Source organism: Lathamus discolor, chromosome 2, assembly GCF_037157495.1.
Source record: "Lathamus discolor isolate bLatDis1 chromosome 2, bLatDis1.hap1, whole genome shotgun sequence".
NCBI lineage: Eukaryota > Metazoa > Chordata > Aves > Psittaciformes > Psittacidae > Lathamus > Lathamus discolor.
This window is the reverse complement of record NC_088885.1, coordinates 91,914,347-91,927,552: the sequence shown is the minus strand read 5'-3', so window position 1 is coordinate 91,927,552 and position 13,206 is coordinate 91,914,347. Positions and strand designations below refer to the sequence as shown.

At 39.6% G+C, this 13,206-nt stretch overlaps 1 protein-coding gene across 3 annotated transcripts in view; it reads left to right on the top strand.

The window, feature by feature from the left end:
* GALNT1 (polypeptide N-acetylgalactosaminyltransferase 1) overlaps positions 1-12,574 on the top strand; it is an 86,829-nt gene extending 74,255 nt beyond the window's left edge. For all 3 annotated transcript variants that reach the window (XM_065667742.1, XM_065667741.1, XM_065667744.1), the window contains 4 exons: positions 7,635-7,774; positions 8,878-8,976; positions 9,527-9,661; positions 10,909-12,574. In XM_065667742.1, coding sequence (XP_065523814.1) covers positions 7,635-7,774; positions 8,878-8,976; positions 9,527-9,661; positions 10,909-11,055 — 521 coding nt within the window. In that variant the 3' untranslated portion in view covers positions 11,056-12,574. The remainder of the gene's footprint in view (positions 1-7,634; positions 7,775-8,877; positions 8,977-9,526; positions 9,662-10,908) is intronic.
* Positions 12,575-13,206: the final 632 nt, after the last annotated feature.

The window sequence follows — 13,206 nt, the reverse complement described above, 5'->3', positions numbered from 1 at the left end:
CCTTGCAGACCCTGATCATAACCTTTTGACAGCAAAATAACATCAGAGTAAATTTCAGTCTTTCTGGCCAATAAGAACTCAGGGAATCTCTGCTACATTGGCTCATATACCCATACTCTGCTTTTCCAGGTATCCTTCTAATATAAAAATGTAAATGTTTAGTTCTTGCAGAAGGATGGTGTTAGTGATCCTCTGGCAGAGTACAGTATGCAGTCTATGAAACTCTTTGCTAGTCCAATGTGTACTTTCAGTATTACCGTGACAGTGTCACAAGTTCTTGCAAGGAGCAAGGTGAGGATTTTTAAGCTGATGCTTGTTTGCAAGAAAGGGTGCAGATGAACAAGGAAAACAGCCAATCCTCTGTGCACTCAGGATTTTTCCTGTTAGTTGGCATAGATGAGAAAATTGGATTTCGGAAGAGGTAATATACTGACAGGCATCACTGAGCCTAGCTAACAAGAAATTTTTTTTCCTCCTTTATACTCTTTCTCTTCTGCTCCCCTAAGACTGAATCATAGAGGGACTGGTCCAGAAAAGCAAACCTAAGATTCTCAGGTAGCTTTTCCACTTCATGTAATCTGTGTTGTCTGTGGAAAAAAAAAAAACAAAAGGCTTACTGCTAGAATGATAGGAACTCAAGAGACTTTTTACTATTGATGTAATGTAGTTAAGTGGAAAGCTGCCCTCTTGAAAAGTAAGCCTGTAATCCTTTTTTCTTTAGTAAATACAGCCTAGCAGAAATTGTTACTTGTGTGTTTTAAGCTTTCATGCATTTTAGAAGTCATCTCTCTGCTTAAAGTGGTTAGCTACAGATGGAGGTTGGGCAGGAAAGTGTTGCAGCAGCTGTTGCTCAGCCAAAATCAAGCCTATCTCATTGCACGAAACGGCTATTCTCCACGGCAGTAATGGCACTAGCTGTAGTCTGTTCTCATTAGCCAACAGTTTTCCTCACAGTCATGCGTTACAGCAGGGAGCTGTTTCCCAGACCATTTCCTCTCAGGCTTTCAGAAAACATCCAGCACGTGCAGGTGAATAGTCTGATTCCTGTCTCCAGTCACCCTGTTCAGTGGACTCTGCCACTTCATTATTTCTAGTGCTCAACCCAGGACAACTAGTTTCTCCAGTCTGAAGTACTAGGACTAGATTGTCCACGGTGAGACTTCATGAGCTGATGATGTCAGTCTAACAGCTTGCTGTGAGGGCAGAGTGCCTTGGTTTTCACGGTGAGTGACAGGGATTCACCTCCCCTTAGTCATTTGATTGTTCATCTGTGTCAACTGCTCTGACTTGCTGAACTTGTCAGGATTGCTTGTTCTGCGGGCTGGCTCTCTACTGGTTATGTTAGCACCTGTGTGCAGGACAGAAGTCTGAGGCTGAGAAGAGAAAGCTGCCCCTTTCTGCAGCAGCAGCTGCAAAGCATTAGGCTGGCATACCACAGCTACCTCCCCCTGACCTTCTAACTAGTAATGAATGATTAACAGACAGTTCTAGAGTTTGCTGGTAGCCTTAATCTAAAGATGAAGTGTGGATACTTTCAGGCTGTGTGGCTTCTCCGTGCTGTGTGTGTCTGGTTTCCAGCTCCTACATGCACCCCCCTGCTCCTTGTTCAGTGTGCATCTTTTGTCATTCAGCATCCCAGCTGGTGAGCCTGGGTAGAGCCTTTCTAGCTTGTAGGAAAATTAATTTTATTGTTGACCAGAAGTTTGCCCAGAGGTTATCTTCCATAGCATTGGGGCTAAGTGGACAGGCAGACAGCCTGAGGAAACACCATTGCAGAATTACCTGAGCAAAACCCATCTAGACAGACGTAAACGTGTTATCCTAAAAACTGCATCAGTATGCCTGGCTTCTAATGCTGCGTGCACTTGTCTCTAGCCAGGCATGGTAAGTCAAAGTTCAGTGTGTACAGACTGGAAATGGATAACGTCTTTCTTCATGGTTGATGGGGAGGACAGAGAAGGGATTGAGACCACACCTTGCAGTGTAGCTAAGCCTGTGTTCAAAATACATACTAAATGATTCCATGTGCTCTTGTTTTCAGCTTGTATTCCATATTAGCATTAATTGGGAACGCAAATAATGTAGGCATTCAAATTGATTTAAAATTATTATTGCTTATTGAGCTTCATAATACTACATAAAACGGGTTCTATGATTTTTACAGAAGACTAGCATTAGATGAAAGTTTTCCTACTGTGTTTTTGAGCATGATTGAGCAATTTATAATCATGATGAAAACAGCATGTTTCCTTTCTTCTTTTTTTTTTTTTTTCCCAAAGCAGTTTAGCATAAATATATTGCCACATACTGAACCTGGCAAAACAATCTTCAGCCCTTTTGAAATTTTGAGGATAGCAGATCTGTTGCAACATGGCTGATGGGAAGCTTAAATATAAGGTGGCAAAGAAAACGAAACTGAAAGAGTACTCATGAGACAGCATCAGATGTATGTTTTTTGTAAAGGTATAAGGAGACAATTATATATTACTAATCAGAGCAGTCTAATACTGCATGCCAAACTTCCAGAATACTGACAGCACAAGCAAGTGCTGAGATAGATCTTACATTTGTTCAAAAGAACTGCTGATGGTGTGATTTGATAGTTTGATGTGGGTTTTTTACCTTATCAGTGTATATTTCAGAGTGCATCTTTAGGTGTATGTGTCAGAAGAAAAGGCATAAAATTGTCCTGCAGCAAATAGCAAGCTGTGAGACACAGAATCATCAGCGAGGTCCAGGCTGTTAATGTAATTGGGGTCTGGGACAAGGGGGTAGGGGTGGGGAGATGGGGAAAAAGCCAACATTGCCTGGTTAAAAGCAACAATGACAACTACTATTAAATACTGTTTCTGATTCATTTTTTTTTTTAATCAACCAAACCCAAGTATTTGAAAGAACAGCTAGTGGCCGTGATTCCTCCTCATGATGCACGTACTTGTAAGAGTCTGGCATAATTATCTCTTGGGAGGAAGATTTGATCTCATTCTTGTTTTGTGGTTTGTTGGGGATTTTTTGCTTGTTTGTTTCAGGTGTTTTGGTTGGTTTGTTTGTTTTTCTCAGCCTTTAAAAGTGTACTAAAGCACTGGAAGGTATATATCACTGTGTATATGAATTTTAATGGTTTGTGGATGGAATCATGATTTAGTCATGTACTTATTTTTTATACGTTTTATACTTCGCAGTTTTCCTAGTTGGCTTTGAGTTGGTTGTGTTTGGGTTGAGGCTTTTGTCCCCCAAAAGAACTGTTACCCATACGTAACTGTATAGTGCATGTATATAGGAACACTCAGTCTAGTCTAGTTTTGAGTAATACACATCAGGTAGTATGCATAGAAACTTAGGAAGTAGAGTGATTCAGCCTCGTTAGAGGAGAACCCCACAGCAACTATACCGGTTTTGCTACTCAGTCCATCTGCTAACTTCATGCTAACTGTAGTCTATGTGCACTATATGGTTAGGTGCAGATCTAACTTCAGAGAGGAGTTTGGGGGGTTTTTTTAAGTCTTTTAGTCTAAAAAAGATTAAATGGAATATAATACACAATCGTAATGGAGGTAAAAGCAGCTGGCACTTTTCTTTCTAGGCAGTGACATTTATTTTAAGAAACAAAATACTTGTATGCTGTCAAGTATCACTTTGCATTTAATTGTTTGAGTATGACTTTAATTCCTACTGCTATTCAGTGATGTGACAAAGCCTTAACACTTGTTTTCTTAAGGTCAGTAACAAATTGATGAATGAATTCTGAATATCTTAAGGCTGTTGTGAGGATGGCATAACTGTTTCATCCATCAGCTGTTTTTTGATCACTGAAAAATGAAGAACTCCATACTTAGCTGTGGTTGATCAGTACAGCCTTTCTCTTCTTACTTCATTACTTTTTGAAAGAGTGCTCCTTTTGGTATAGAGCAAATACTTGCTTTTGTGAAGATAGGGCAGTGTTTTGCAGGGCAGTTTGTCTTGTATTTTTTGGTTTCGGGAATTATTTTGTGACTGAAAAGCACAGCCTGAAACTTCCTGGGATTCTGTTCCAAGAGATATTTCATTCACACTATTCAAAATTTCATTTAAAAACCAAGCTTTCCTTTACTTTAATCTGGCATCTTTGTTAAAATGTATTTAAGGTTTGGAGTGTTTTGGGATTGTTTTTGTTGGGGTTTGTTTGGTGTTTTTGTTTTGGTTTGGGGTTTTGGTTTTTTTTTTTTGCTTTTGGGTGTTTTTTTTCTTTAAATTGAAAGCCTGGCTAACTTTTTTTTTCCTTTGGAATATTGAAAATACTAATGTTTTTATTGACATTTACGAACATTTAGCGGAAATTATGCCATTATCTCTCCTAATTGAGTAGAAACACACCATCTGCTGGCAGGTCGATTTAATAACAGTGTAACTTAGTGCAACTTAGAAATCACTCAAACTCAGTTTCAAAAGGTCAAAAAATGGAGAGGTAATTCACGGTCCTCTAAGTGGAAGGATTCCTGAAGAATGTATGCAGTTGGAGGTCTATAGTGTTGTGGCTAGTTGAGCCATAGTTGTGGTCTGTGAGGGGAATTTAAATTGCTAGGACTTGGTGTTGTTCTTTCTCCTTTGTTTGGGTTTTCTGGTAGTGTACTGCTTCTGGCCTATGTAGATGGAGCTTAGCATGGAAAATACAAAAAGAACGTGATGCCTGAAAACTAGAAATTCTTACCCTTAATTAATTAATGTTATTAGAATATTAATGACAATATTGCTTAATTCTGGTGGGCGAAAGTGTCTACTGAGCATGCACACCTTCCTCAACCCATATGCAGATGGAACTTGCACAAAATAATTTCCAAAAGGAATTAAAATAACCATCAAGGAGTGGGAAGATGCAGGAAGAATGAGCACTTTAATAAATGAAGAGTAAAGCAGAAAAAAGGCAAGCAAAATACCACCAAAAAAAAGATAATAGTCCTAATGGTGAACATACTTCTTGCAAATGCTGCAGTTATATTGAACAAATACTGAATTATTAAAGGCTTAGTTCCCTGTATGAAGGCTGCTTTCTGACTGTTTCTTGTGCAGTTAGATAGAATCAGAATTTCAGAATAGTTAGGGTTGGAAAGGACCTCAAGATCATCCAGTTCCAACCCCCCTGCCAGGGGCAGGGATATCTTCCACTAAACCATGCCACCCAAGGCTCTGTCCGTCCTGGCCGTGAACACCACCAGGGATGGAGCATTCACAACTTCCCTGGGCAACCCATTCCAGTGCCTCACCACCCTAACAAGAAAGAACTTCTTCCTTATATCCAATTTAAACAGGGGAAGTTTAAGTTTTAACCTGTTACCCCTTGCCCTAGCTCTACAGTCCCTAATGAGGAGTCCATCCCCAGCATCCCTGTAGCCCCCCTTGAGATACTGGAAGGCTGCTATTAGGTCCCCACGCAGCCATCTCTTCTCCAGGCTGAACAGCCCCAACTTCCTCAGCCTGTCTTCACACAGGAGGTGCTCCAGTCTCCTGATCATCCTCGTGGCCCTCGGGACTTGTTCCGACAGTTCCATGTCCTTTTTAAGTTGAGGACACCAGAACTGCACACAATACTCCAGGTGAGGTCTCATGAGAGCAGAGTAGAGGGGCAGGATCACCTCTTTCGACCTGCTGGTCGCACTCCTTTTGATGCAGCCCAGGATACGGTTGGCTTTCTGGGCTGCGAGCGCACACTGAAGCTGGATGATGTTCATTTTGTCATCGACCAACACCCCCAAGTCCTTCTCCACAGGACCGCTCTGAATCTCTTCTCTTCCCAACCTGTAGCTGTGCCTGGGATTGCTCCGACCCAGGTGTAGGACCTTGCACTTGCCATGGTTAAACTTCATCAGGTTGGCATCAGCCCACCTCACAAGCGTGTCAAGGTCCCTCTGGATGGCATCCCTTCCCTCCAGCATATCGACCGGACCATACAGCTTGGTGTCATCAGCAAACTTGCTGAGGCACAATCAATCCCACTGTCCATGTCACCAACAAAGATGTTGAACAAGACCGGTCCCAACACCGACCCCTGAGGGACACCACTCGTTACTGGTCTCCAGCTGGATATTGAGCCATTGATCACAACTCTTCGTGTGCAGCCATCCAGCCTGTTCTTTACCCACCGAGTGGTCCACCTGTCAAATTGATGTCTCTCCAATTTAGAGACAAGGATGTCGTGTGGGACAGTGTCAAACGCTTTGCACAAGTCCGGGTAGATGACATCAACTGCTCTACCCCTGTCCATAAGTTCTGTAGCCCCATCATAGAAGGCCACCAAATTGGTCAGGCAGGATTTCCACTTAGTGAAGCCATGCTGGCTGTCACCAAGCACCTTGTTTTTCATGTGCCTTAGCATGCCTTCCAGGAGAGTGTGCTCCAAGATTTTGCCAGGCACAGAGGTGAGACTGACTGGTCTGTAATTCCCCGGCCTTCCGCTTTGCCCTTCTTGGAAATGGGGGTTATATTTCCCTTTTTCCAGTCGTCGGAACTTCACCTGACTGCCATGATTTTTCAAATATGATGGCCAGTGGCTTAGCAACTTCATTCGCCAGCTCCTTCAGGACCCACGGATGGATTTCATCAGGTCCCACGGACTTGCGCACGTTCAGGTTCTCAAGATGGTCTCAAACCAGATCCTCTCCTACAGTGGGCCCAAGGTCTTCATTCTCACAGTCCCTGCGTCAGCCTTCCAAGACTTGGGTGGTGTGGTCAGAGCCTTTGCTAGTGAAGACCAAGGCAAAGAAGTCATTCAGAACCTCAGCCTTCTCCAAATCCAGGGTAGCCAGTTCTCCCGAGAGCTTCCGGAGGGGGCCTACGTTGTCCCTAGTCTGTCTTTTATTCACTACGTACCTATAGAATCCCTTCCTGCTATCCTTAACATCCCTAGCCAAGTTTAATTCTAACTGGGCTTTAGCCTTCGTAACCTGGTCCCTAGCTTCCTGGACAACATCCCTGTATTCTTCCCAGGCCTCCTGTCCTTGCTTCCACCTTTTATAAGCCTCTTTTTTCCCTCAAAGTTTCCTTAGCAGCTCCTTATCCATCCAAGGAGGTCTCCTGGCCCTCCTGCTGCACTTCCTTCTAGTTGGGATGCAACACTCCTGAGCTTATAGTAAGTGATCCTTGAGTATCAACCAACAAGATAGATGATGAAGGGTCCAGCAGGTGGTACCTGGCTTACAGAGTTAAATTAGAATGGAATTCTCCTTGCTTCACAGAGGGATTCTGTTATGTTATGCTGCATAAATATGCACCCCATTTTCCGTAGGGGATAGAATGGCATTAATACCTATAACAGTTTCAGCCTTTCCCTTTTGATAGCTTAGTAAGCAACTGCATTCAAATTGTTCGAGAAACCACAGGTAAGAAATTGTCATGTGAGGACAGATGTAGTGATTCCATCTTTTGAATAACTATCTGGAAAGATAAGTCACAGGTAGTGACTGACGCATATTCTCTGAGAATATAAACAGCATACTGCTACGTGAAAACTAAATAAATAAATCATTCCTTTGTGTTTGGATGACTTTCTAAGAAAGTGTTTCATGTAAGCAATGAATTATACTGATGATTTTTGTATTAAGTGGAATTATAGAACGTTTGTTAGCAGCCATTGAAGAATAAAACTTACTTTGTTTCTACAGGCGTTACTAAAGTTGACTATGGAGACATATCATCACGACTTGGCCTGAGACGCAAGCTCCAATGCAAGCCTTTCTCCTGGTACCTGGAGAATGTTTATCCTGATTCCCAAATTCCACGCCATTACTTTTCTCTGGGAGAGGTAGGATTTTATCCTGTGTATTTATCTACCCTGTGTAAAGGACAATGCACAGGAAGTTGTTTGTATTCTGAACTGAGTTGTGCAAACAAATTATCTCCAGCAAAGTTCAGGTATCTTGCACCTGTGCTCCTGTGATCTGCAAAATGACACATCTGGCTTTTCAGTGAGGCAGAAAACTGAACTTTGGTCTACAGTTCTGTAATTTGATTGGTTTTGCTTTTTTATTACAGGACTTAGTGTCACATAAAAGAGCTTCAGAAATATTCCTTCAGAAATGTATCATTACAGATAACATTCTGTATAACAGTCTCTGTGTAGAGTATGTGCAGAGTTTTTGCTTAAAAAAACTAGACTAGATAAAGCCAGGGCTTTGCCTAAAAACTGCTCTGAGCTTTACCCCCAAAACTCTCATCAGTGACCAGCAAATTCCTGTGATCCCTAAGCCTTGCTGGGCATTTCTCTGTTTCTTTAAAGTTTAAGTGATTGTAGAGGTAGTATAGATGATGGTGCCTACTTATTTAGGACAGCTACTCTCCCCTACAAGTTATATTGAGCAAAATATTGAGCCTGTTGTAGAGTGATTTCGGACATTTGTTTTTAAAAGAAATGCTTTTAACAAAATGGCAGCAGGCTTTTGTGTTGCTGCATGACTATCAGGAGACTTGGTATTCATGCCACCTACTATATAGGAATACAAGGATTAAGGCTGTAACTCAAGAAGTGAGGAAATTGAACCCAGTCACCCTTACTTTCAAAGGGAATTAAACTCGCCATGCCTAGGAGAGTGCTTTAAAACTTCTGAAGGTTTTGGACTGAAGACTTAATTGTGTCCATTCTGTTGTAGCTGAGTCTTTGAGCAAAAAGAGTCCCCAACATGGAAAGATAGCCAGAAGAAAGCAAAGAAACAAACGTAGTTCTGTACCCCAGTAGCTTGAAAATTTGCTTGTGTGTTTTGGACAGTGGTCTATTGTTGTAGTACGGTTCCTGTATTTGATATTTCATTTGCATAATCTCTGGTGTATAGCAGAGAGAGCTGGTTTGTTACAGACCTAGTTCTTTTCTAAAAATAACTACCTTTGGTGATGTGCTCTTTTCATTTCTAGATAAGAAACGTAGAGACAAATCAATGTCTGGATAACATGGCAAGAAAAGAAAATGAGAAAGTTGGAATCTTTAACTGCCATGGAATGGGTGGCAACCAGGTGATAATTGTATTGTTTAATTATCTCAATGTATTGAATTATTTGGAACACTACTTCTCATTGGGGCAATTACTTGATTCTTTCAGTAGTTATCTTTAAAATATGCTTAAATTGTAGTTTATGAAACCCTCATTGAAGAAGATGACTGTAAGAGGAAAAGCATGAGAAGGTTTGTTGGGGATTTGCCATTTTTTTGAATTGACTGCAATAGGTTTTAGACCAGCTTTCACATCAAAAAAGGAATGAGAGGAGGAGATGACTCCTATAAGCTAGACTTCGTCTCCCATAGGTTCTCTGGAGCTGTCTTCTAGTTAGACCTCCTGATTGGTTATTGTTACTTTAAAACAAAATTCCTGTACCCAAACTACTGGTTTTAATACACATTTTTCTGGACGTTAGTTCTGGAATTTATTTTATATCTTTTGTTGTTGTTGTTGTTGTTGCACTTTTGTTAAGAAATCTTGAATTGTTTTCCAATATATAGAGATTATCTGCACTGGGGATCCTCCTGTTTCTTTTTTTCAGTTCCTCTCATTCTTTTTCTGTCTAGGTTTTCTCATATACTGCCAATAAAGAAATTCGAACAGATGATTTGTGTTTAGATGTGTCCAAACTTAATGGCCCAGTAACAATGCTCAAGTGCCACCATCTAAAAGGAAATCAGCTTTGGGAATATGATCCAGTGGTAAGTCTTCTAATGACTTGTGACATTAGAATGAAACAACCTGAGTTTTTACATGAACCTACAAATCAACATGTTCCAGCATGAGACGACTGTTTGACAGTCAAAACAGGAAACAACATCAGTATTATGTTCCTTCTGCTACTGTTTTATCATGTAGTCACCCAGTTGGCATCTATATTGATTTAGTTAGCTGGTGAATGTTGGGGGAGCTTTTAGAAGAATATTTTCTAACTGGAGAAAGATAGTATGCTAGTGTAGTATTGAGATCAACACTGGAAAAGTGTTCCAGGTGTCTACTGGATCAGTAAAAGGTAGTACTAACAATCTTGTGACAAATTCAGCAGGTGGTGTCTTATCTTACAGAAGGTTAAAAGGAAATAATTGTTCTAATTAAGAAAGTTAGCATCCCAAAATTATAAAGAAAATCTTACATTCCTAATCGTGATGTGTTTAAGATAGAGATGCTTAAAGCAGCTTTATTTTAATCATTCTCTTTCTTGTACATAATGTTCAAATTTACTTTGAAGGTCCTCTGTTGAACTGCCAGATTCAGAAGTCATTGACTGTTGATTCATTCATCATGAATTTGATCTGCAAGCCCTAAAACTCAATTTTGTTATTGAGTAGTGCAGTCAAGAACTCTGACAGTTAGAAAAAGTAGTTCTCAGGCTTGTTAATTCAGAATCGGTTGTTGCAAAAGGCAGTTGCGAAACATGATTGCATAAGTAAGATTAGTAGGTATTAGAAAAGATTTGTATGTATGTGAATTTCTACACATCCTTTTCTGTTGCATAAAAAAGAAAATATTAAAAAAAAACCCAAACAAACAAACCCATAGTACTAAAAGAACATAGCATACGGTCAGTTTTTGTGTCCCTAACTGAGAAAAGAACCATACATTTGAATTCATATTCAAGGTGTTCATTCTGATCTGATCAAAACTACTATTAAAACTAATAATTGATATTATGTATCTTACCAGAATAATCCTATTTAAAGAATGGTGGATATTGCTTGATAAAGAACATCATTTACAAGTTCAGACTTTTCTGTTTTTCATAATGCTTTCATTATCTACAACTTCAAATAGCATACTTAAGTGTTCTTGGGGATTTGGATCTGGAGTCAGTGACTATGGGGTCTCGTCTAGCTCCTGCTTACCTATGAAAGAATTCTAATGGCCACTAGTTGGTTAGTTTATGCCTGGAGATTTTGTAAAGCTAATTTCTTTTTATTTTGTCTCCAAGAAATTAACCCTGTTGCATGTGAACAGTAACCAGTGCCTGGACAAAGCCACCGAAGAAGACAGCCAGGTACCCAGCATCAGAGACTGCAACGGTAGCCGCTCCCAGCAGTGGCTGCTTCGCAATGTCACCCTTCCAGAAATATTCTGAGAGGTTCTAAAGAAAAGCAAAGATTGACTGGGCTACCTCGGCTGATACTTTGACTACATTGTTAAGTAGCAACAGAAGAAACTTCTGCGTGGCAGAATCCACAGTTTGTCAGCTGTTAGAACTCCTGCAGCTTCTTAAGTAGCTGTGAACCAGCCTTCCTGTATAAGGATGTGAAACTTCCACACATACTAGTGAAACTGCACCCACTGATGTTTACAAGATCGAAAGAGTTTCTTCCAGAAGATAATTTAGAGAATGTTTGGACAGTGGAAACATAATCAATGAAATAGTTTCTCTGAAGAGCTGCATATCATTGTAGTTTGCTTGCACATCAGTAACCTCTGCTGAAAGTGCTGTTGTAATGAAGAAAGTTCCAAGAATACTTTTTTCCTGGTTAGCAGTGGTAACCAGACTTACTAAATATAGATACACAAAAAAATGAAAGACAGCTGGAAACCAGATTCAGTAACACGAATTAAGAATTCTGTGGTTTAAAAACAAAAAAGTAAACAGGGTTTAATGGAAACTAAATCAGAACTATGAAAAGTACAATTTGTTATAGTGAAGTATCAAATTTATATGTAGATTTTATACCTCAGTGGGGGAAAATAACCATGTCAAAAGGCAATTGTTTCTCTTTTTCAATTGTGTGATAGTCCATAAATACAATTATTTTTTTTTCTTTCTGGCTAGTCTAAGATTCTTTTGGGCGCAAAGATGAGCATAAGAATAAACTTAGCTCTCGAATGTCAGATCAACATTTTTCTTCTTCTTTATTTTAATTTCTTGGCTGTTGGAATTGTATCTTTTTATTACTGTTTGAAAACTGGAGGTTTAACATGCTGTCTAACTTTTTTTTTTTTTGTCTAAACCTGCCGTTTCAGTTTATACTTGGGTCAGTCAGCTTGCGGACTTTCATGGCCAAACAAAAGATTTAAGTACACTTTGAAATTATTAAGTTATCTTGACGGAACACACTTAGTGCCCAAGACTCACACTACTGTACCATGGTTTTATTTTCATAGCAATAAATCTTTTGTTCCTTGTTTGATTTCAGTCAACAGAAAGCCAGAAGAAAAGATATATGCATTGGGTAGCAGGGGATTGGCAAACTGAAGGTTTTCTGGGATCCTTTTTTACTTCATTTTCAGATGTGCTTCATTGTCAAGTGCAAATTTAGATTAGACTCCGAACTGTAATGTTGATCTGCTACTTTTTTTCTAATAAAACCTAAAGAAAAATAGCTAAATTGGCATGGTTTTTAAAGTTAACATAGCCAAAAGCAATATGACTATGTCATTACATTGGTCTGCATTTTTTAACTGAACTGTTTTGTTTCGTTAAGAAAAATCTGTGTGGGCTGATCTTGAAAATGAGCCACTGAATGCTCAGAGTATACATTGCATTTTCTTTTGAAAAGGAAAGTGAGATTTGCTTAATGGAGAGGATATTTTTGTGATAAATGTCATTGTTTGGCCAACTGTCCTGTAAAGCAAATTAAACCTAGACTCATGCAAAATTTGTGTGGAATTATATTTGGCTGTTATGACCATTTTAGATTTTCTATTCCAAGTTGCTTTAGTCAGTGATATCTACATTATTTCTGCAGCAGTATGCAAGAGGTTTTTTTACACAGAGCAGGGGAAATGCTAACAAATTGCAGTATTATGTTGCTATTTTAGCAACATAATGAGATGATGTCAGATAAAACATCTAAATATCTACCTGTCTCATTCCCCCGGTTTTTGGATAGCCCTGCAAATCTTATGAGGTCAAAGTGGATTTATGAAAGTAATGGTATGGTACATTTACCAGAAAGTTATTGAAGTGTACCGAGATGACTTAAAAAAAAAAAAAAAGACTCACTGGTTACATGAGAAGACTTATTCCTTGGGTATATCGATAGTGAAGAAGATGGAATGGGTGACAGTGTCTTCATTTGTAATTAATACATTTCTTGCTCCTTAGATGCTTTGTGGTCCCTCCTGCTTTTATACTGTTTCTCAAGTATAGTTTGCGTCTGTCTGATACAAGCCAGCAAAATACTGTTTTCAGTTTTCTACTGCGTACCAGGGAATGATGTTTTGGGTCATTTTTTGGAATTTACTTTGGTTTATCTTAGCAAACTAGCACTTTTCAGGGCAGGGGAGG